Below are 25,002 nucleotides of genomic sequence, written 5' to 3' on the forward strand. Positions count from 1 at the left end.
TTACACAACTGATCAATAAAACAAAAATAACTAAAGAGCTAAGACGTAATTTCGAGGTTATTTTTGACATTACTGAATAAATTTAAATGCTCAACAGAAAAAATATTTTTTTTTTCATAAATATGTTATAAAACAAATTAAATATATGACATATACATATCATGAATCGAATAAATTGTGATTTCATAATGGGCACTACAATGGTCTCAAAATAATTAAAGATAAAGCTGACAACATTTCGCTGTCAAAATCATCTTGACTCTCAAGTCATTAATGTCAATAAGTTAGATAGTTGTGTTCAATGAAAACTATTAATGTTTTTGTTTTTGTCACATTACCTTAACAATTATAAACAATAGGTTTTAAAACTATACATGCCACTCTTTTAATTTATATGTTATTAATAATCAGTGTAATTAATGGATGTCGATTTACTGCGACCGGGCACTGTGCCCATATCGCCGGACACAGTGTTGTGGTTTGAATTTCTATTAGACCCCAATTTGCTTAAAATCCATTTAAGTAAACCCAACCCAGGTAAAATATATCTACATTTTCATCCTAAGACATAAAATTTACAAATAGGTTTTATTTATAAACATTATTTATTTTTATTATAGAACCTTCAGCTTGCGAATTAATAGAAGAATTTATAAATGTGGACACAAAACAGGCAACTTCTAAACCTACTAGTGAGAGGATAGTTGATGTAGATGCTCCTCCGAGTCCACCAACACCAACACCTGGACCTCTTCAATTCACTAGAAAACAACTGGCCTTAAAGATTTTAGCTTTAAAAGTTGCTGCTACATTGCACTGGAATCTAGGTATGTAATTTGTTGAATAACAAAACTAAAAATAAAACATGTCAATGACAGAGTCAATTATTTTACTAAATGGTAAAATAAGTTATGGTAAATAAATGCTTGGCACTTTTTTAATAATCAATAAAAATTTAACTTCTGAAACTTTCCAGAGATATTTTTATCATAGAGGTAAAGCAAACCACAATAATCATTGATTTAATTGTATCTACTGTTCTTTTTAGTCAACATTTAATGAGTTGTTAAGAACTAAATTCAAAACTATTTTTAGACATATTTGAAACAAAGCTGCCACCACAAACTCAACAGCACCTCATGCAGGATCTGGTATACATGGCTACCGATACCAACTTTGCCATTCCCCCTCAGGTACTGTACCCAAATAATTATAAAAATGTCATTTCAATACAATGACAAAATTTTAGCATTAGAATATACTTCTTTATTTAAAAAAATGAAAAATAACTGAATAATGAAATATTATTCTCAACTTTGTTTAATAAATTATAGTATATCTTATACAGGATGTGCCGGTGGAAATGTTTCACAAACCGCAAGCCCAGTTTGCTCTCACACTATATCACAGATGGGTATTAAGGTTTCCTGTTAAAACTGCATTGTATTCAAAATCCAATAAATTGCCATTTGTGCATGTGTAAGTTTTCATATACATATTCATTTTATATATATATAAATATAAATGTCATTTGTCTTTTTGTATGAATTTTATAACTCATGCAATATTTAAATTTAACATATTCTTCAGCAAATATATGCATAATAAGTACTTTTATAGATTAATCATAACTAGATATTTCTTTATATGTTCCGAGGGAATTGTAGTATATACAGATGTAGAATATTATTTAAGCTTTTTATTAAAGTAATAAAATATTCAAACAAGATACACAAAATTGATACTTATGATCCTTAATTGCTCTTTCCTTATATTTTATTCTCTTTCAGACCGGGTTTACAGGGAGATACTGCTTTTAGTCCTTTAAATCAAAACTTTGAAAAGATCTTACGTATGTGTGAAGCATCACGAATACAGAGTATTAGATATTTAGACAGTGTCCTATCATACTATGAGACTACGCTTGGTAGAAAAGATGCAAGAAAGATAAAAGTTCCTGTTAGGGAAGCATTTGTTCATCTCACAGAAGATATTAATGATATGAATCATAATTGGAACGCCGGTGATACCGTTATAAGCCAATATGAATTAGCAATGCAAATACATTTTGATCTCTGCTACAATTACTTTTTTTACGGCCAACACGATCTTGCGAAACAGCACATTTTAGGTTGCAGAGAAAATTCTAACTTACTTGAGAAAGAGGTTGCAAGTTATGGCTACGGGCCACATAAGACGGTACCATGGGGTGAATTTTATTACGCTAGTATGACCAAGGACGACATTTTGGGTTATATAAGAGCTTTGAACTTAGGTTATGAGGTATTGAACGAAGAGCCTTCATTGCTACAAAAACTCCAGGAATCTATAGCAAACCATTACACTGGTATCATAGGTATATTGCAAGCAGACAACCTAGCAAGAGTTATTCCAATGGTTCATAGAGATGTGGTCGAGCTCGACATTCAAGGTTCGGCTTCCAGTGGAGCGTTTACTGTGGCTAGGGATCTTTTGAATCGTGTTGCTGCTTTGAATGCTGTAAGATACTCCCTAGAAGGCGGAATACCATCTACACATCCAGATTTTCTAAACAAACTTAAGACGTCAGGTATTAAATTCTTCGATTTACTATTATGGGCCATGGCTCCGGTACTAATGTCTAACTTATCAGAGAAGGATTGGGAGAATCTGCGTGTATTTTTCCTTCATCTCGCTACATCGCAATACAAGTTACCAATCGACAGGTTAGACGAATATCTGAAGAAATACGTAGGGGACGCCAGCGAGTCGATCAGGAGAAAACTAATACCAGACGAACATCTCAAAGAAATATTGAACGACCCAAATAATATTGACGATGAGAACATTGATATCCCAAAAGAACTGTTGACAGATGACTGGGAAACACCAGACTTTGACTTTAAATCCGTACCTGAACTGGAAATGGGTAGATTGAAAAAGCGTCTTATAGAGGCGTCTACCGCTGACGATGTACGGATGTGTCTTGTTAAACTGGCAATGATGTCTCCGACTTCACCGTTATGGAAGCTGAGCCCATCTTGGAAACCTCCCTCGAGCTTGGTTAATGCATTAATGGCCTTGCCTCGAGGCTTTCTTCAAGATTTTGGGTATATTGTGTCAGGTACAGCAAGGGCTCGTCTAGAAGCTGGCTATGCAAAAACTGCTTTATCTCTTTTGTCTGCGTTAGAAGGGGAAGCGAGAAGTCAATTGGGGGGAGGATCTGACCCCAATTTATATAGACTTTGTCGGCAATTGTCTTGGGAAGTTTTATTGCTACAAGTTAATGTAATGTTAAGCGAATGGCCCCACCATCACATCAATCTAACGGTCCTGGCAAATAAATGTAAAGCATGCATCGCAGTAGCTACGTCAGGCGACAACGTTGTACCGCGACCTCAAGTGAGTAAATAGTTTTTGCAAATGATAATTTCGTCTTTTAAACAAAGTTCATTTCATAACGAATACAATAATTGGTCTTAAACATACTCTTCCTTCGAAAGACAAACTACTTGGCAAACCAATTTTAATATTTATAAATATATGTAACCTTAGTTTAACTTTATACAAAATAGCTGTGAATCAATTATCATAGAAATTTTATTTTTAAAATATATTTCGTAAAGGGTTATTTATGGATCATTATTATTTAATATAATATGAAAAAAGTCTATTAAATTTTTAAATATCCATATTTCCTAAATTACAAAAGAAACAACTTAGAAATATGAATTAACAAAACGACAAAAAATATATTACTTACTCTAAACCTACTTGTCTACCTCACTCACTCTCACTCTTTCTCACTCGCTATCTCTCTCTCTCTGTCTCCTTAACTCCATGGTTATATGCTTCATACTATTTTCGCCTCTCACTCTCCCTCCTCTTGGACAAAAGTGTCTAACAAAAACTCCTTAAAAATTTTGCCTTCATGAGTGCAAAAAAAATTCAATTCAATGAATTATTTCTTAAAATCACACATATTATAAATTCTATGGTATACAAGTTCATGTCCGCGTCTCCGACCGCGTTGTCTTTGTTCAAACAGAAAAGAATAGTGTACATTTACGGTAATACTTTTGTTACCCAACCGTCAAGCAATATCTATAGTCTGTGTGACGTGACTTAAACCATACATAACTGTATTTATGTGTACTCACGCAAGTTACACGGAATGAAGGGATCGTTTATAGTTTATATGTTATTTTGCTGTCTAATATTGTAATATAGGGAATTATCAGGAAATTCCTTTCGGTATATTTTACATTAAAGAGAAAAAAACATCCATACATCCTCGCAAAATGTTTAATTTGCAATATTAATACGTAAATACCTTTGATTTTCCCAGGTGTTGGAGGCCTGTTGGACGTGCCTGTTAAACGCATGCGAGTGGGAAGTGACGGGTGTCAGCGGGGGTGCGGGGGAGACATCGGCAGCTTTATGTGCAGCGTGCTTCGAGCTGCAGCGGGGTAAGGGGGCGAGGAAATTCCCCCGAGCATTGTGGGACTATGGTAATATTTATATTGAGGAAGTTTATATAAAAAATAGTATAGGATAAAAAATTATAGGTTATACTTTAGCGTCGATTAATCTTTCATTTTATATGTTCGAATAATATTTCAATTATTGAATTAATGAAAACGTGGACCTGTCGTATTGACTTAACATAATGTTCATGTTATTTAAATGAAACTAGTATTATTCGGATTTACTACGCGGATTTTATTATTTAAAAACTACATAATCCCGACGTTTCGGTTACTTTGCAGCAACCGTGATCACGGGCAGACGAGGGCAGAGAGATATTCATGTTATGTCATAATAATATGAATTTATATAAAACTAACATTAAACGTTATAAATTATATTATTGAATGTGAAAATGTGCAAAAATGTGAAACAAGACCGACAGATACTTAAAATACATTCCGCGAAACACTCAAGTGTATGCGTTCATACAGCGTTCAAATAAACGCTCGTTGGCAGCAAACACTTAATTTATTGTAACAAAATAACCACATAATATATATTTATATATAGTGAATTAATATGTTTTCTTTATAATCCACAGCCTTATCAGTATACAGTAATGGTTCGAACGTACCGGTGAAGCGCACAGCTGCTGGTATGCCGGCTCATTCACGCGACGCTCCGAACGCGGCGGCCGAAGCTAGGAACGCCTTCAACTCGTTCCTCACAACCCTCAGAGAGCCTCTCGCCATCAGCGTCATGATGTCCCTCCTAGCCAGGATACATAACCTCATAATAAACGACAATTCATTGGAACTGAACGTGGAATACACGAATCTCTGGCCGCCGAACATCTCCAATATAAACAATTATAACTTAAAACATGTCTTGGAATCCCTCACTGAACTCCTTGAACGAAGTCTGAGGCTATACCCGTACAATACCTCGTGGTGAGTACTGAGCTGTCACATTTACTTCATATTCAGCTCGAGTCGGTCTTTTGAAATATATTTGAAACAACACCTTCAACGAAACACAGTAAATCGTTATTATCTTATATATATAAATAAATTTTAAGTGTCTTTGTAATGTCAGAACACAAACACGAAAAGAGGGACATAAATTATCTCGTCAGATAAACAAAGCCTCATTTAATTTTAACCATAATATAATAACATTATCGATACATATTTTCATTACTAAAAATTATCAAAGTCAAATGGAACACAACGAATTAATCATATAATTCGACCAGGCTCCGTCTGTATGGGGACGTGGAAATGGCGGGCGGTAGATGGGCGGCAGCGTTGCGTCGTTATTTATGCTCGTTAGCGGCGAACACGTGGCATTTCACCAAGCGTGCTCCTGACGAGGGCGGCATAGCTCGGCGCGCGGCTCGCTGCTGTCAGGCGTTGTGCGCGCCCACTCAGGCCGCGGCCTTATGTCAGCTACCCGACGAACCGGATTACACCATCGCCTTCAAGTGTCTCGCAGAAAAGGTTATACATCCCAAACAATACCCTGATAAGCTTCTTAAAATTATTACATTTTCTGAACCACATGTCGATCAAGGATTAATCGTTTTTATTACGTAACCCGATTGGTATATGTTTTATTATACGCTATAAAGTATAAAATATGCACGAATGCCAATATAGGCTGTTCATTTATCAAGTGAGTAAAATATAACGTTCAAATACCATACGTGTCATAATTTCAGTATAAATAGTAACAAATAAGTATTTTATTGTAGGAGTCATATTATTACAAGTTTTCATAAAATTCGTTCTGTAGTTTTTGAATGATATAACAACAAATTTTCATATATGTATATATTTTTTATTTCACACAACTCACAAGTTTTGATAAATTTAAGTGTAATTTATAGTTTGTACCCTCACTTAATGGTAATTAAGGCGGAGAATGAAAGCTCTCTTCCGTTAGTCACTTTATTCCAAATCACCACAAATTATCTTAATGTTATTTAGTAACAAATGCAAATTAAGAACCTCCTATCTGGTCAACGGTTGTTTAAGTAATTCAACAAACTCAATTGAGGGTAGTTTAAGTTCTGTGGTCGTAAGTAAAGAAATGTCACCTTCGATATATTATAATTATTAACAATGGTTTTATTATATGTAAAAATATATATAGAGGAATAATTTTAGAATGTGATATGAATAAGATTAGGATGGCTATTTATATGTACTATATACGTATATACATCTTAGACTATATACGTCTTAGACTGTATTTTGTAGTATAATAAACTTTATTTTCAGACTGGTAACGCAGCGGACGCTATGGACGGTTATTATGGTTGTCTATGGGACGGGACTCTGCTGGAGGTCGGCGTGGCGCTCCACGCTCGTAGAGGCGAGGGCGGCAGACGAGCTCGGGCCGTCAAAGCGGCCGGAGCCCTGGAGCTCAACGCCAACAACAGCGAAGACATCCAGAGAGAGGCCGCCGCCATACGAAGAGCTAGATTACTAAGAGCACTCACCAACCAATATGTTGTGTGATTGAATAATATTGAAACGTCTTTAGTATTGATCCACTGATTACAATAAGATTGTGCACAATCCACTCGAATTAATAATATATATGTATGTATTATTTGAAATCCCTTTATCACACTCTGAAACTGTTATCATTGTTATAGTCTAGATTTTCATTGTTTTATAGATTAAGTCAGAGTTGCCTTTATTTTCTACCAAATTGATTGGTCTACAACAGTCCAAGAAATTTATACCTTAATTTCCTTCGATTAAAATAACAATGTTGCTTTTAGAAGGAATTGTAAAAAATAAAAACATTGACATAAAAATTGTGTTTACTTTTAATTATCTATATGCTTACCCAATCAACAAGCAGCAACAGAACAGAAACAATATTCTATATTATCATACTGGTGTTTAAGAAAAACTGACAAAGAAAGAAGAAACTTGTTTTGTAGCACAGCATCCTTAGTATAAGTTAATCTTATTTTTCATAAGTTCCTAGATATGCCTGGCAGCTCGGACAGTAATGATCTGTGTTCTTGGCAGAACTGCAGCAGTATGGAGTACAACAGCAACTGTAACAGTTAATTGACAAAACGTTTTAAACAATTTGATATGAATTAATTTTTATATAACTTTTATTGCATTTATAATTGAAATGAATCTTCTAATCAACTTCCAAAAAAGGCGTGTAAAACGTTCAGCGCTCCTGGGAGGGGGATAAGAAAGGGACGGACCGAGAGTAAACGGGTGGGTCAGTTGTGAATTGTAAGCAATGTTTATAAAGTTCTTTTAATCAAACATTACCAGTTCACTAAAAATTTATTTCTGACCAATCCTATTTTCATTTCCACATTACGAAGTGTCACTTCTTGAGCGCGGAGGGAATCCACGCACTATTTTTTTAATAATATATTTGTAACTCTCAATAATTGTTCACATATGGATTTATGAATTGCATGTCAATAAATTAATCAAGAACTTAATAAATTACACAATTATTGAATTGAAAGAAATATGTTATGGAAATACCTGATAGAAGTTCTTGAAACACATTTTTAATCACTACTATTAATTTTTCAAGAGCATGTTTTTCACACATGAGTTATAATTATTGTAGTTAAATTATAATGCAATGAACATACACAAAGTGTTTTTTTTTATAAATCAATGAATTGTGCTTAAATAAAGTTAATGGGAGTAAGTCAGTTACAGTTGAAAGACTGCAGTAAAACCAAAAGCTACTATACGCTAGTTTTACTTGTTAAAATGAATCATAGAACTTAATGAATGACACATTCTATGTAAGCTTCTCCAATGTAAGGGTGAGAAAATGTACACAATAGTAACTTATTTCTAAGTAGGAATAAAGCGTTTATGATATATTTACGTCATTGTATCTTTCGACGGGAATCTACTTCAGCCAACTTCCTGGAATACGAGACTATGCAACTTAGAAATAAATATTTGAGTCTTGCAACATTTTAAACATTCGATGATAACAAGTGTATTACGCGTAAAAAGGGAAGAAGTAAGTATCGATTTCTTTTGTAACTGTCACTTTGTTTAAAATGTATAAGAAAGATCTAATTCATTCATAAAAAGGATGCTGATAAAGTTTTATATAGATAATAATGTAAGTAACATCTGTATGACGACAATTATAAAAATATGGTAATAGGATGCTTAACCCCCGTACTAATAATATAAATTATTAAATAGTGCAATTTCCCGCACGTAACTTTGCAAGGAGAGACAGATGAGTAGAATACGATTTTTAAATGTCAGGTATTATGCGGGAGACGGGGAATGAGAGGGCACAATTCCTTGCGCGTGATTGGACTCTCTATCTCTCGGATACACTCGAGTGCACTTAAATTGTACCCATTATTTTTGTTACTACTACGAGTTCATCATAAGTGATCACTTATTGTTGCATTGAGTGTACATGCGCAAACTTATCACCACTCTGCCAAACCTTGCCAAGATACGTGCCGGCACATGTTGAACATAAATTATACCTACGCATGTAACAATTTTTAGTAATAAAATATTTAAAAGTACACGGAACAAACTTAAAATATATACAACATGTGATTTGATCAGTCAATATTAAAGGTCATTATAATAATCTAATGGTAACCAAACGATGTAACTGAAATAAACGCGCATAATGTTCAAGAACGTATAAGAGACGTCTGGCATAAAAAAAAACATTTTTAATTAAACTCTACGGTTTTTTAATCGGAATAAGTGTTGATTTTCTTTCTATATACATCATATAATTGGTAGCTTAAGCGAAACTATATATCACAATACAAAAGCAAATCCGCGGAATTCAACATATCAAGCAATGTGTAAAGAAGCTTATACCTTACCATACTAAACAACACAGCGCGGCTGTCATATGAGTGCGACTTGTCACACGGTGCTTGATCGTCGTCATCACCACTGACTTACAGAACGAGCACCTCGTGATCGACGTCACCGGACCCAGTACCTAAAGCAAAAACAAAAAGATACATTTATAAATATACATAAATATTTAACATTTTCAGCAGTACGGAAATACAACGTATCATATATCTATGAAATAAAATGAAAACCTCAAAAGTATATTGTGACTACAGTACAAAAAGCTTCAATACGCCTAAATTATACTAAGCAAATTCTTAAGAGTTGTTTATATTAAAACCTACGCATGACACGAAAACAATACGCGTACTATAGCCGCTTTGTTTAACAAAGTAACAATAATATTAAGACAACTTAAATTTATGGTTATTTCTTATAAACATAATCGTAGAAATTGAGTGGACATTGTATATGTGTATAAAGCATTTAAACACTGTTGGCCAGAAAGATTTTTTTCATATATATAAGACAATGTATAGATACAACGTATGCAAACAGATTATGATGTCCACAAAAATATTTAACATAGGATAATACTGTAATTTCTAAATATATTTTAATATAGAGTGAATTTATGAAATTGATTGTAGTGATGATACCTGAGATACGTTTTTAACGTTATTCATACATAATATGTCGCAGTCGCAGAAATTGAGTTACGTACTTTGAGAATACTTACTAAAGGAATATTACCGCTAGGCTGTTCTACGATTGGAAATTCCTGAAATAAGAAACAAATATATAGGTATATTCTTCTAAAAAGTAAGCCACATTTTTTTTGTATTTAAATGACAATGCTTTTAGACCTTGAACGAATCAAATTCTCATGTGACATGTCACTACGATAGACAAAATAATTAACTTTTTTGTTTTGTGAAATTATTTACAGTTAATATGTAATTTGTAATAACAAGTACCTACATCAACATTACTAGACGTTGGTTCTTTTAAAATAGCCTTATCGTCCATGTCTGCACTCTGCAAGAACAAATTAAAAATATATACAATAAGTGCTTGTTTGTTAATGATTTGTTAAAACACATGAAAAAAATAACCGAATAAAATGTTAATTTAAAACAACAACTATCCAAACTAAATTGTTATTGAATATGTTTGAATAAGCGTAAGAAGACTAAAACATTTTTAATTTTAGTATGATTTGTTTACATAAGTTACATACCTATTTAATTTTTTTATCGCACTGCACAGAAAATAGCTAACTCGCGTTTCAAAGTCGCCACCAACACTCAAATGAGACTTCTAAGTTTTATGTGTAGCGACGCGCGTTCCTTTGAAAACATTTTAGGGTTATCAGAATAAAAAAGTAAAAAGTTGTCAATAATATTATAAAAAATAAATATTATTTCTGTACTATTACAGGAATAAAATCAGTATGCTTTGATAAATAAAAACATAATAATTAATGTGCATAAAGTAATAAAAAAAAAGACTTATGGAAACAATTAAATTTTCCAGAATTTGAATTCACTGATTGCAAACGGCCGCACACTGAAAAGCAAGGTCTATTTCAGGTAAAAAAATCAATGATACCTTTGTTTTTTTAAGAGAGATACTTGCTATATACATATCAACATAGAGCATATCCTTATACTCAACTACTAAATATTTTTCTGACACTGGAAGTTGATGGATCTATAATATGTAGAGAGGAATATGAAGTAAATTATTTGAATTTACCAAGGATGGCATGTTTCCATAGTCATAATTATAATCATCAATCATAACCGTTTACATAGATTCTGGCCGTTTCTATGGCATAAAGAGCTTGTAAAAGTTATGTAGTGTATTTCGTCAAATTAATTCTTTTACAATGCAGCATACATTGCAAAACATATCTTCTACGAAAATTCCATCATTTGTATTACTCATTATGACGTGTTGTATTTTGTAAATGACGAATGACTAGCTCCTTGCGAAAAACTTATAAAACTTTTATTTTTTACCTGTTTGAAAAGAGATATTCTATTTTTAATATAATTTCCCTGCAACGAATCCAGGCATGATATTCAGTCAGTAATAATATGATTTTTCTCCAATTTTTTTGATATTCCACTCTTGTGCTACTTATTAAACAATAATTTAAGATGTTAGCAAAACTTTTTCGTATTACTCCTTTGTGGTAGCATTTTTCATAGTGTGCCAGTCAGCCGTTATATCATTTTATAGATAGCAACACTTTTCTCTAGTAAGGGGTTTCCCCGAATGTCATTTAAAATTTAAATTTTATATCAGAAATTTTTAAACGTTACAGAATTTAGCCGGCCAAATGTGTCTGAAAATTTTGAGGCTTCTTTTCAATCCATTGTGTTCTTATATTTAATTATCGGATTATTATTTTTTTTATTTATTATTTTAAAATCAAAAACGTATAGGTATATATGTAGTCATTGGGTATATACGGTTCAAGCACTTAAACCAAGGCGAAATTTAAATAATTCTGTCAATATAATTGTGTTTTTTCAATCCGGTATGAATTGTATTTTCTTATCATTCGAAAAATTTCTACTATCTCAAATATAATGTATTTTCTATAATTACCACTCTATTTAAATGGAACAATTGAATCAAAAAGTGTCTAATTTGTTCATAAGTAAATATCACAGGGTAAGTACTAGATATATACACAGTTAAGCGAAATCTGAACTGCCTTAGCTCGACGTAAATTGTCTTATAAATTTATAATTGTTGATATGAACACTCTATCTAACAACGTCAATTTGCTGTCCCTTTAAAATCAAATTAACAGAAAATTTTATTTACCATGAAATAGATTCCCTATGGGGAAGAAAATAAAAACCACTTGCCACTGAAGAAGAGTTTGTCTGCACGGATGAAGATTAAGCCTTATATTCAGAACCGACATGCCTGAAATGAGTAAACTGAGATGAATGATGATTTAATTTCTCTTGTAATATCGTGACCCTGAACGGATGAAATAGATTCCTTGTCTCCTGGAGTCTACTTCGTCACCTTTACATAGCCATTAATGTTGAAGTCTAGCCAATGAGATTTATAAACTTACCCCAACTTCAGAGTATCCTTGGAACCAAAACAGTACTTAGTGAAACAGAATTAGCGTATATTGTTTAAAGTGAAACAGACCTTTAAGGCTCGTATTTTTTTATTGTAGCAACGTTATTGATATAGGAAAAGTAATTATGCGCATTTTGTGTTGGTAAAGTTATCAAGATAATCGCAACACAGCAATAACACAAACAATGTCATTCTAGAAGAGGAATGAAGAGTTATAAAAGGTGGTAATTTTAATTCATTACTTTTAGATTCTAAATCAGATATAGGTTAGTAGTTTTGTTTTAACTTAAACAGATATACCATAAGCCGAACCCAAACCAAAATCTATTTATTTGCATCTTTATTCATTCATACAACATGAAGTATTTTTGTACTGTTGAAGATCAAAAAGTAAGAATTTTCAGCATATACGTGAACTGGAAAAAGTTGCAATGAACCTATTGATGCAATTTAAGAGAACACCATAGATGAGATTAAAAATGAAATGAGACTAAGAGCTTATATTTTTGTTCTTTTTATTTTTAATTCTTATTCTTGTACGTGTTTTATATTGGTCAAGAATTAGTTTTTAATTGGTTCTTGTGGCCCTTAAAATAATTTATTACGGTTTAATATTTGTGTTGTCTAACATCTTCTACTGATTTGTCCAATTCTTACTGCATATCCCCTTGGGATAAACTATATCAAATATATGTCTATATATTGAAAACGATTATACACTTATCTCTATTATATATTTTAACATAACGTATAATAAAATATATAAATTCTTTATCACCACAACTATAATAAAAATATATAAATACTTTATCACCACAACTTTAATCATTTAATGGTCTAATAATTTAACTACTTATTCCTTATGTTACATAGATATTTTAAACTTTTCTCCTTTTAATGTTTCTTTATTTTTCTGTTCGCAATATAAAACATTAAAACTACAACACGTCACAACTACTTACAACATAAAATTTAGAGGTATATTTAGTGAATCAAAAAATAATTATCAATTATTTGACAAATTGAGAAAATGTAAATTCGGACGCTAATTCCTAATATATTTTTTTAATTTCACTGTAAGAATTCAGACACGTTTCCCGTATAAAAAAAAACATCGTTTTTGTCAGATGCAAGCAAAATTATTTAATGTTACTCTCAATACCAAAACTAAAAATTAATGTGAGAATCTGGGTTGTCTTATATAATAATAACTATATATTCAGTCCTTTGAACATTGTTAGCTTACCAAGTCACACACTTGAACACAAATCACCTACTATAATTCTTTATATAACCTTTTTTTTTAACGGGTGTGAAATCCTCATGGATACCACACGCCCGGGGGGGAGGCGTGTGATTATGCCGGACTCCTACCGGCTAAACCGGCTAAAACCCACCTGGCTACCCTCAGCCGCCAAAAGTGGAGCTAAGTGCTAAGTTACCTTGAAAGAAGATTAGTTAATTATTATTCTAACAGATATCTTTATCGTTTTTTAGTTTCTGGGCATAGTTATTGCATTTATCTTACAGATAGATCATACCCATTTAATTTTTTATGTTAAAAAAGGGGAAAAAAGTTGTTGTCAGTGGTGAAAGGTTCAAAATTAAATTTAGGCTACATTTGATTTTAATTCTGGATGTAAATCTGGCACTATTTTCCAAACTCATATGATGGGCTTATGTTTAAACTGACATTTGAGATTTCTTTTAATTTTAAAGATTTTTCAGTAATAAAATCATTGTATGGAACACTTTAATTACGAAGCCGCCTGTCGATCCATTGCAACGCATAACTGTGGCACAGAACGATAACGAAACAATATCTTATCGCTGAAATTTATAAAGCGTAACAAATACTCTAACCCTACATCAAAGATAGAAAGATCTTGGATATAAAATTAAGAAAAAAAAATTGAACTATTCAGAAGATACCAACTTCTTCTTCAACTTCTTCAACTTCAACGGGCCCGAAATTCGAATAATAATCCTCAAAAATCTTCGTGCTCTCTTCAAGAAGAAAGCTGGCATACATAATACGAGTATTATTCTTCGGATTGCCCTTACAATGGTCGTTTTGAGAAAAATAGCTCGCTGCCAGACCTGTCCAAAACTCATAGCTGTATCTGGACTGATGGACCCACTTAATTTTTTCTATATGACCATTTCTCTATATACTTGATGACCCAAAACGTTGCTTAGTATTTAGAGATACTAAGGTCATTCCTTGTTTAGCTAACAAACTAAGTGCTCTTTTTCACCTCTCGTATATTAAATGTGACTAAGCTGTCTATTGAAATCAAAATTATAAAAGTAACGTTAAAATATTTTTATCATACTTATTAACAATACGAAAATTCATTATACGAAATTTCATTCAGATATTCATATAAGCTTATAGTATTTTTTTTTATAAAGATTTTAAATTATTAATAAGCAAAAAGTATTTATGTAATGAGTATGTCAAAATCAAATTATTTTAATTGTCAAATTAAAAGACAACAGTATCAGAATTTGTTTATTTTGTTAACAATTTTTTTAGATGTGATGTAGGTTAATGATTTCATTTTAAGTGAAGACGTATAATAGTTAAATTGACAAGAGATTAAGTACTACAAATTTCAATTTTTCTTTTAAATTCACCCGTCCACTTCACAACTGAGCATAGTGTTGACAAAACGATGGTCTAGAAATCTAGAAGATAACTCGCGAAAATAACTATTGCTATGGATTCTAAAATTGTGTATGACAACACTGACATCGAACAGTGACACATCTATATAAATATATTTAATTTTAAATTAACTTTTTTTTTGTTAACACCAAAAATGATAATCTATGGTCGTAGATTTAATTTCTAGCAGCAGACATCTACAGCATCTACAGTGACTGTAAATTATATGTTCAAAAATTTAATTACAATTAGGGTTGCAGCTAGACTAAAATAAAATAAACTAACGCATCGCTTAAATAATATCCGAAAATCAATACATTTTTTATACTTCAACAATTCGTTACATTCAAGATAAATCCATAGCTAACAGTTAAAAAATGTAAGGTTGTTTTTAAACGACGAATTTTTCAAGAGCAAGCATAGCGAGCGATGACATTCCCGCCACCGCCGGTACAGTGACCACCCACGCAAATATTATGTTCCTTAAACAAAATATACTTATATCAATATATAAAATATAAAAATATTATAATCTAAACTGTAGGTTTAAATATTTTTTGTATGGATTTGGAATATTGAAAATTATTGTTATTATATATTTCATAATTAATTAATTTGTTACGATATGAAACAGTACTTCCTCAACTTGTTTCACCGAACTATCTATATATTGAGATCTATCTATATATTTACTAACTACAATAAAAGTTTTGCTTGATAGTGTCTTTATAGATGTGTAGCACATTTTTATAAATACCCTATTTAATTAAAGTATTGTTTTAAGAATATGTAACGTTTGAAACATATTTTCTTGCTACTAGGCAACTGAAATATAATATTTTCTTCTAATCTCTACATATAATTGGTCATAAAATCTTATCACGTCAAATCATCGAAGGAAGCAATAATATTTCTTACCTAAACAAGCTCCAGTCCACCTTATTTTCGGAGGAATATCCCACACAAACCACAGAGCCGACCTTACAGTGCGTGGTGGACACCGGTAGCCCCACCTTCGACGCCACCAGCACAGTCAGAGCCGCTCCCAACTCGATAGTGAAACCTCTGTAAGATCCACACAAAGATACTACATGAATAAATACACCTTCTGTGTAATAAAAACATTTAAAAAATTCAAAAATAAAATAAAAACATTTAAAAAATTCAAAAATTGATAACAGAGTATGTATATGATAACTCTAAATGAAGGATTCCCAATTCTTAACCTCTACTACTAAAGTAAAAAGGTACTAACAGTTTACTGGCCCTCCTACCATCAATTTGAAAATATTAGTTACTATGGTTAAATTATGAAATTTGATTAGTAAAAATATTTAAAGTTAAATGGAAAATTTATAGTTTAATAAGAAACATCTTCAATCCACTTACATTTAAGAATAGTTGCATTTGATCTATTTATTTATTACTAGGTACCAGCCCCGGAATCGTACGAGCTCTTTACCAAAAATATAAAATAGCCTATTTAATTTTGGGAATTATTAAACTTATATTATGATAACTTACAAATGGTACGCCCCATTTTAATGATTTAAAAGTAATTTACGAATACTAATGTAGGCTTGAAAACGAAGTAATTTATTTTGATAAGACTTAATACCGTATTTATGTAAATAGCTTTCCAATAAACGCTTCAGGAATACCAATTTTTTAAAGTTGTAAAATGGATATAGTATGTTATCCTTAGGGTATAGACATATGCCACCGCGGACTTTTCTATAGACCTATATATTATAAAAGATACACAATTCCACCATATATTATTTTGTTATATCTCAAAGACTTTAGGCAGCTCTTTCGTTAAAAGATCTCAGACGACTCGCGTTTTCCCGACATCTTCAACAAATATCGTTAATGTACACACAAGTAAATACAAAAACTTAACAAATTATATACTACAACCTTTCACGAGAATCACGCTATCGAGTGCTGATAACTGTTTGGTAATTCGTGCAGTAGTATTTATCGCGAACAGACAAACAGACCCGGCGAGGTACTTTGTTTTATAATATGTATTGATGATGATTGATTGATTGTCATTATATTAATGACAAACTCATCTTACGTACGTAAAATGGTTGCCTTAAACAATCCTGTATCGCTATCGCTGAGTTCTTTCTATACTATTCACACTACAATACTTTGTGTTATGTGAATATCAAAAAATATATTCGTAACTTATTTTTCATCTGGAAATTAAATCTCTGAATCTAAATGAACGCACGTTTAAACTAGGTTATGTACATATATTATGAAGCGTTTATAAATGGCAAGCACGTAGTAATGTGATACAAATTGAAACAGCTAATGACTAACTGAAAGTGACTCACGTGTCGGGTGTTATGCTGGTCAGATCCTCTCCTACCGTCTGAATGACTCGGCGTCCCCACAGCCAAAGTCCCAGTGCTATACCCACGCCACCGAACACAAGTATTGCAAGTGGTGTCTCCGCTTTCGCGTGGGCGCCTCCTTCAGAATATAACAGCCAGAGCGCCACCAATGGTCCTATCGCGTTACTGCCAAATATAAATATGTAACATTTAAAACAGGAACCGGTAAACGTAGTGTAAAATGATCTATAGCTAGGCGGTGGGATGATATTCGTGAGGTGGCAGGACGAGATTGAAGGAACAGCCGAAGGTAGAGCTCAGTGATTCAGGAGAGGCGATGTTCAGCAGTGGACTGTTTACGACTGACGATGATGGTGATGAATACTTTAAAAGAAAAAAATAATAATATATGAATTATAAATAAAATTTCATACACTTATTAATGCTTTGATCCCTGTTTGAAAGCATATAGGTTGTTGGTCAATGTCAAGGAATAAGCCGGAGTAAGCTACGAAGCAAGTCAATATCAATGGGCGAAATCGTTGGCCATATATTCTTTTATTACTATGAGCGCCTACTAACCGCATATCATTAATTTAGAAGTATTCTATTCTGTTGTAACTTATAGTCTCTTCATAAAGTACCTGACATCATTTCCTCCGTGAGCAAACGACCCGAAGGTGGCTGTGAGAACTTGTAGAAAGGAGAAGAGGCGGAAAGTGTCTGGTGGTGCAGCCGGTGGGGCGCGCGGAGGACTGGCCGCTCGCAGTAGAGGCGCCGCGCTAGAGTTGGGAGTAAGTGCAGCTAAGCGGGACCTGCGTATGTCACACTCGATGCTCCAAGCGCTGCCCACCGCTGGATCCTGGAACAGAATTCATTTGTAAATACTATAAAAAGTGACAGCTCTTGCTACGGTATGAACTTATAACCACATCCAATTTTTTTTTTTGCTTCATAACGCTTACTGTAAGCAATTAAAATGTCCATGATACTTGCACCTTATAATTTAGCTTTTCCGTAAATCAGATAGGAAATATTTACAAAAAACAACAATGGTGTATCGTAGTTTTGTCCTAAGTATCGAAAGACGGTTATATTTGTCAATAATAATTATTGTAGGGATATAATTTGTGAAAACTTAATAAAATTATAAGATAAAACGATACCTTGTCCAACCTTGGTGGTGGCGTGTCGAATTCTACAGTTGTTGGTAGTGCCATCAAAGCTGATAATCGGCCAAACTCACCGCGTGCTATTGTGTCACATGAATCGCCTAAAAATCCATTCTTTGAATCATAACTCTCGCCCATTCCTACCAACTGATTTGAATCCAAACTCTTGCAACAACTAAGGGTTTCGTCTATATATTTGAGTGTATTTATTTGCGGGTCTGCATCTATTAATTGAAGTCGGGATTTATTTGGAGGACTTAAGCTTCGAGACAGAATACTGCAGTCATCCATTGTGGCTAACAAAGCTCGATTCTTGGCATTCATTTCTTTAACACCGACTGAAGATTTATCAGCGTCACTAAGTGTAACCATTTCTGCACTTTCTGTGATTACTTCAAGAAGTTTTCCGTCTTCAGATAACAGAGAAGTTGGACGTTGGGCGGTGCTGTTCTTGTTATGTGTTGGAGTATTGGCTGGTGTTGTTTCTGAAAGATAAAAATATCCATTAGTAACATCATTTAATTATCAAAACAAAATTGTTATTACTACTTTAAGCACATAGGTATACCATTGGAAAGTCCTACAGTAAAGTTAACGTGTGGCGGTACAAGACGTTGACGGTAGTAGGGCACCAGGAAAACACGCACTAATAGTGCTCCAATAGCACCAAGTGCCAATGAACCGGCTAAGGCTAACCAAAGCGGTATGTTATCCATTTCTAACACTAAAACAGAAAAACAGTTCTATAAACAATAAAAAGACAAATAAAATATTACTTACAATATTTTCTTACATTTTGGGCCGTCATGCACAACACTCAAAACATTAACAGCAATTGTTGCTCCATAAAAGAACGGAAGTGAGTGCAATCCAGCCTTAATTGGCTGAGAAGAACGTAGAATGAATTTACGGACTAGCCAATATAGAAACGCTGATACTGCACCGCTTAACACAGGAGATATAAACCAGGATAAGACTGAAAAATAAAAATTGTTTATTCAGCAACAAGAATCCGAATAATTAACATAAATTAAGTTTATGTAATTTAGACTAATTAAAATTGTTACCTATTGCCCCGAGTGTGGACCATCGTACGCCTATCGGACCTTTTGCTGTTAGCGTAAAACCAACAGTCGCTCCTACCACGGAATGAGTCCCAGACACGGGTAAGCTTAATCCTGTAGCAAGAATCAACCAGACAGCGCTCGCTATCAGCGCTGCAAGACAACCAGCAGCCAACAGACGTTCCCCTCCATCCGCATACAAAGATACATCCAGTATACCTTTGCGCATTGTATCTGACACCTTATAGCCTAAACGAAAAGAATTAAAAAGATCACTTTATTGTACGCAACCAAATACAGTCATTCAAAATTTAAAGAAATTTGCAATAATGTTTCCATAATTTCAAAAATATACGTAAAACTTACCAATTAACACAGCTCCAGCGATCTCAAAAATGGTCGCTAGAATACATGCTTGTGTAAGTGTGAGGACTTTGGAACCCACGCTTGTACCGAAGGAATTTGCAACGTCGTTAGCTCCGATACCAAACGCCAAAATAAAAGCTACTATAAAACCACATATAACTAACCACAGTAAGTCTTTCGAGTACGGATCCATTTTGTTTCTTTTATCTTTTGTAAAAGATACACCTTACATTACCTACTGAAGTCTGAAGTGATAATATTATATATTTGTAGCACCTAATTATAATGTTTTATTTTCAACAAATAAGCTTGGCTTAAATATCTAAATTATGAATTAAACCCACTATTCCGATCAATTTAACCAATCCAAACAATTCCGTACAAAAATATGTGAACAATTCATGACCCAAAAAACCTTACTATTAGGGTACTTAAACAAATGTTTGTTTAATTTAAATAATCAATAAATATTGAGTAAAATATGTGTAACAAGTTGGATCGTAATTGTGCGTCACAAAGTAAGATGTTCGAAAAGTAACTGTGGGAGGTGGTGTGGTTTTATTAGCTTTGACTTCATTTCTGGAAGAAGGGAAAAATACCATTTTATTACATCACTGACTCTCATGTTAAACCGAATATATTTGTACAAATTTACTGATAATATTATTAGTAAATATTTAAATGTACTAATTAATATCAATTTACTTATGATGAAGGTACAATACAATTTAAGAGACACCACATGGTTTTCGTGTATCGATTGGCTGACGCCATTCAACCCGACTTTCGCGCTAAAACAGTGTGATATAAAACATTGAAGAATACAATATCTAGTTTTCCATTAAAACCGCAAACTCTTTACTTATTAATATTATGTAATACCAAGTACATTTTATATACGTTCACGAACTGTTCAAGACATTGGTTATTGAGATTAAATTTCAAGATTAATTACTCCATATAAAATATAAATTATGTTATAACTGTTTTTTAAGATGTGGGATTTTTGATAAAATAATAAAACTTACTAATATATAAAGGAGTTTTTGGTCCTCTGATAAATAACTGCTATTTAAATAGTAGTTTGTCGTCTCAAACAACTCAGCTGTGTACTGAAGTTACCGAGGGTCGTGCTGTCCTGTCGTCTGAATAGAGCATGCGCAGTCCGCCACCCCACTTCTACAACCCCCCTTTCTCATCGTTATAATGGTACCATAGTCTATAGTCTCGGGTATTTGCAAAGACCCCCTGGAAACACGTTTTCTCAAGCTATAACGAGTTTACGACCGAATACGAAATAGGTACTCTTTGACCTTGAACAAACTATGGCTTTTTGTTACGATGAACGTTATGAAATTAGATTACAATCTCTAAGTAGGGTACTTAAATGTTTTGCTTTCAAAAACAATTCATACAATATTAATGTATATACGATCTTGGCTAATAAATATTCATTTGATTGTCGGTAATTGTAAGGCTTACTTAGTGCCCTTTAAGAAGACATTTTAATAACGCTATATCAACATATATCGATTTGTTTTGACTTCCTACCATTTTCCACTTAGTTTGTACGTTTGACGTCATTTTTTTTAATATAAGTAACTTGCTAGGGTAATTTTGAAGGAAACAAAAGTCATAAATAGAAAAAGGGAAACAATAAGTCTTCAAAGCAGCATATCGTGAGCTAGAAAATGTTTTAACTTAAATAGATTTTGTCTGCTAATTTACTTAGTTCCAGTTTCAGCGTGAATCTGATATATTGATACTAATAATAGCACTGACAACCTTGTAGGTTTTGAAATATATTGTATTATTTTCAATAAGCAGTAGAATTCATAGGGTCTACTTTGAGTTGCAATTTGGCATTTTCGCCCTGACTTAAAACTTCAATTTAAACTAGTATTTCTATATTGAACCTTTTTCGATGGGAATTGTAATAAACTCACTGGAGTTTAGACTTTGCTACACACTTGATAAGATTGCAATTTCAAAAAGTATATTCTATGGAGTTTAAGATTGTAATACCAACAGTTACCTAAAAAGTCAAACTTTTCATTTATAAATTGAACCAAAAAAAAATATCTAGACAATTTACAATACTATATAAAAGACACATAAGTTAAGTTAATAACAAACTATTTCACAATTTTCTTTTGTTCTTAAGTTTTGCGTTTAAACAAAACCAATTTGTTATCTCATAATATCATCAAACTGTATTTTCGCAAAAAACAAATAGAAATCGGAGAAATGGTGTATTGATTAATCAACAATAAGTTATTGTTGATTAAGCAATACACTATTTGTCCGATTGCTACATTATGTATTGAATGTCAGTCTAAACTTTTTAGTATAATATTACTTTTGTATATATTAAATTTCAGGTATATTAAAAATGACCTCTCAACTGATTTTTCGCCTCAAGCACCGAAAATTACTTTTACATTAATTAAATGGCAAAGTATTTTGTTCTATATTGACATTATGTTTTTTGGTATACAATATCTTATATCATGTAATTAGAATAAAACAAAAATCTTTGTGTTTTAAATCATAATGTTTAAAGACTACTTGCTCACCTTTTTACAATATATACTGAAATTCGTTGCAACGAAAATGCAACTACATACACTCTATTAAAGTCGTTAAATTCAGTTTAGTTTTTCGTTTTTCCCAATCTTAAAAATATTCAGGTTCTTAGTTCAGTAAAAAGAAAATATCACTTTGAGGCTAAAATAAAACGAAGAACAAGGAGATGTATATTTATTGTTTAACAATAAATGATTCTAATTAAATGAGATCTAAGATTTTCGCGAGTATTCATTTAAATGAAACTAGTGTTATTCGGATTTACTACGCGGATTTTATTATTTAAAAACTACATAATCCCGACGTTTCGGTTACTTTGCAGCAACCGTGATCACGGGCAGACGAGGTGTGAATGTCTGTCAGTTGGTCCTTGTTATTTATCTTCTACCGCCATCGATTTCTTAATTTTCTGGCGTACCGCTCTGGATGCCGGCAGAACTCGCACCACCACCCTATACAGTTAGCTACCGTTGGCAAATCTTTGTTACAGAGAGCCCAACACCTTTGTGATGCTGACCACCTAGAGGCCGAGCTGCAGCATGTAAAACATGCTCTCACCATCAACAACCTGCCTGTGCCTCGCCAGCATCGCAAGAACCACCTGAAGCCACCCACAGTTGAACGACAACCTGCGATACTACCATATGTGAAGGGAGCTACTGACAGAATAGGCAACATCTTGAAGAAGGTTTCCATTAAAACTATTTACAAACCATATAAGAAAGTGAGCCAATTCTTGAGACCAATCAAGAGTAACATTCCTTTACAACAAGCGGGTGTATACAAACTCGACTGTGACTGTGGCTTGTCATACATTGGACAGACGAAGAGGAGCATCGGTACAAGGGTTAAGGAACACATCTCAGACATCAAAAACAGGCGCGCGTCGAAGTCAGCAGTGTGTGAACACACGATGGACAAACCAGGCCACTACATTCGTTTTGATAAACCTCAAATCCTCGCTCGGGAAGACAAGTATATACCGAGATTAATTCGCGAGGCTATTGAAATTAAAAAACATCCCAATTTCAATAGAGAAGATGGCTGGAATCTATCAAACACCTGGGACCCCGTTCTTAAAAATATAAAATCCCATGTCCGAAACCACACCGCAGGACCTCAAGACACCGTGAGCGCATTCTGCCGGCATCCAGAGCGGTACGCCAGAAAATTAAGAAATCGATGGCGGTAGAAGATAAATAACAAGGACCAACTGACAGACATTCACACCTCGTCTGCCCGTGATCACGGTTGCTGCAAAGTAACCGAAACGTCGGGATTATGTAGTTTTTAAATAATAAAATCCGCGTAGTAAATCCGAATAATACTAGTTTCATTTAGATTCTAATTAAATATTATGTCAAGTGTATGATATAATTTTAATGAGACTCATATTTTTCGGATATGCTACGCGTGCTTTATTTTTTGTTAAAACTGCATTCTCCCGACGTTTCGGTTAATTTTCAGCAACCGTGATCACGGGCAGACGTGATGTCAATGTGTGTCAGTTCGTCCTGTTATTTATGATCTGTTGGCGATTTCCAGTCCGTACTGGTTCACATAATGAGATCTGAGACTTTCGCTTAAGACAACCATGATCATGGTTGCTGAAAAGTAACCGAAATTTCGAGAGTATGTAGTTTTAACAAAAAATAAAGCACGCGTAGTATATCCGAAAAATTTTAGTTTCATTTAAATGAATAAAACTCGCGAAAGTCTTAGATCTCATTATTGCATGACATAACTATTAGTCCGTTAAAGTTAAATAGCAAAATTTGTTTCTGTTTTACTATTTATCTTTCTAAAACAAATTTTTCAGTAGATCATCTAAAATTAGTTATCACTCAATCGTATGTCACATTACAGCCGACAGCGAACCGAGAAGTAGAAAATGTAAAGTAACTTGGCAGACCAACATGAAGGCTCTAACAAATCAGATTAACTGGCCATTTACTATTTAAGTTCACGTTTATTTGTCTAGATGATTCAGGCTGATTTGTATTTTAAAATAAATATTGGGCAGAGGGCTTTATTTTAACAACCATCTTTGATCTGAATAAATGCATTCATTTTGCATTCGGCACTCTAAATATTTTTATTGAAATTTAAATGTATCATTGCATATCTTGCTACTTTTGATTTTCCATTAGGTGTTTTTTCGTTGACATTTTCCATTCATTTAGCTAAAATTTTCTTAATTTATTAAATTTTTCAAAAACAATTCTTATTCTTCTTGCTATAATTTTCCTTCAATATTTTGTTAAATATCTACCTAAGTTACATTTTGCAAAAGATAATGCTCCCACTTAAAACGTTTTTTCATATAAACACGACTTTTTTATTTCGCCCTATTTTACTTACAACTAAAATTAATAT

At 33.0% G+C, this 25,002-nt stretch overlaps 3 protein-coding genes across 3 annotated transcripts; 1 reads left to right on the forward strand and 2 right to left on the reverse strand.

Moving 5' to 3' along the window:
• Positions 1-269: 269 nt before the first annotated feature.
• On the forward strand, positions 270-7,276 carry LOC116779200 (integrator complex subunit 8). Its single transcript, XM_061526883.1, has 9 exons — positions 270-537; positions 621-827; positions 1,096-1,193; positions 1,349-1,479; positions 1,791-3,381; positions 4,328-4,490; positions 5,051-5,399; positions 5,705-5,948; positions 6,732-7,276. Exons 1-9 carry the CDS (start codon positions 420-422, stop codon positions 6,969-6,971), a joined length of 3,141 nt encoding a protein of 1,046 aa, XP_061382867.1. The 5' UTR covers positions 270-419; the 3' UTR covers positions 6,972-7,276.
• LOC116779224 (lipopolysaccharide-induced tumor necrosis factor-alpha factor homolog) lies at positions 7,265-10,638 on the reverse strand. Its single transcript, XM_032673432.2, has 5 exons — positions 10,546-10,638; positions 10,287-10,343; positions 10,045-10,086; positions 9,329-9,450; positions 7,265-7,525 (listed from the first exon to the last, which is right to left on the reverse strand). The coding sequence occupies exons 2-5, from the start codon at positions 10,332-10,334 to the stop codon at positions 7,432-7,434; spliced, it is 306 nt and encodes a 101-aa protein (XP_032529323.2). The 5' UTR covers positions 10,335-10,343; positions 10,546-10,638; the 3' UTR covers positions 7,265-7,431.
• Positions 10,639-14,920: 4,282 nt separating this feature from the next.
• LOC116766653 (sodium-dependent phosphate transporter 1) lies at positions 14,921-21,198 on the reverse strand. Its single transcript, XM_061526941.1, has 10 exons — positions 21,069-21,198; positions 20,041-20,619; positions 19,678-19,923; positions 19,404-19,586; positions 19,179-19,334; positions 18,605-19,095; positions 18,083-18,300; positions 17,439-17,624; positions 16,009-16,155; positions 14,921-15,572 (listed from the first exon to the last, which is right to left on the reverse strand). The coding sequence occupies exons 2-10, from the start codon at positions 20,231-20,233 to the stop codon at positions 15,482-15,484; spliced, it is 1,911 nt and encodes a 636-aa protein (XP_061382925.1). The 5' UTR covers positions 20,234-20,619; positions 21,069-21,198; the 3' UTR covers positions 14,921-15,481.
• Positions 21,199-25,002: the final 3,804 nt, after the last annotated feature.

This window comes from Danaus plexippus (genome assembly GCF_018135715.1).
Source record: "Danaus plexippus chromosome 3 unlocalized genomic scaffold, MEX_DaPlex mxdp_30, whole genome shotgun sequence".
Lineage (NCBI taxonomy): Eukaryota > Metazoa > Arthropoda > Insecta > Lepidoptera > Nymphalidae > Danaus > Danaus plexippus.

Bases quoted from the DNA above. Each gene is read 5' to 3' on its own strand.
- LOC116779200 (XM_061526883.1), top strand. From the start codon at position 420: ATGGATGTCGATTTACTGCGACCGGGCACTGTGCCCATATCGCCGGAC. The intron at 3,382-4,327 runs GTGAGTAAATAG...TGATTTTCCCAG, and splicing joins ACGTTGTACCGCGACCTCAA to GTGTTGGAGGCCTGTTGGAC. The intron at 5,400-5,704 runs GTGAGTACTGAG...TAATTCGACCAG, and splicing joins TACCCGTACAATACCTCGTG to GCTCCGTCTGTATGGGGACG.
- LOC116779224 (XM_032673432.2), bottom strand. From the start codon at position 10,334: ATGGACGATAAGGCTATTTTAAAAGAACCAACGTCTAGTAATGTTGAT. The intron at 9,451-10,044 runs GTAAGTATTCTC...TTTTTGCTTTAG, and splicing joins CTAGCGGTAATATTCCTTTA to GTACTGGGTCCGGTGACGTC. The intron at 7,526-9,328 runs GTAAGGTATAAG...TAACTGTTACAG, and splicing joins GCGCTGTGTTGTTTAGTATG to TTGCTGTTGTACTCCATACT.
- LOC116766653 (XM_061526941.1), bottom strand. From the start codon at position 20,233: ATGGATCCGTACTCGAAAGACTTACTGTGGTTAGTTATATGTGGTTTT. The intron at 19,924-20,040 runs GTAAGTTTTACG...CTTTTCGTTTAG, and splicing joins CGCTGGAGCTGTGTTAATTG to GCTATAAGGTGTCAGATACA. The intron at 17,625-18,082 runs GTACTTTATGAA...TATATTTGGCAG, and splicing joins CACGGAGGAAATGATGTCAG to TAACGCGATAGGACCATTGG.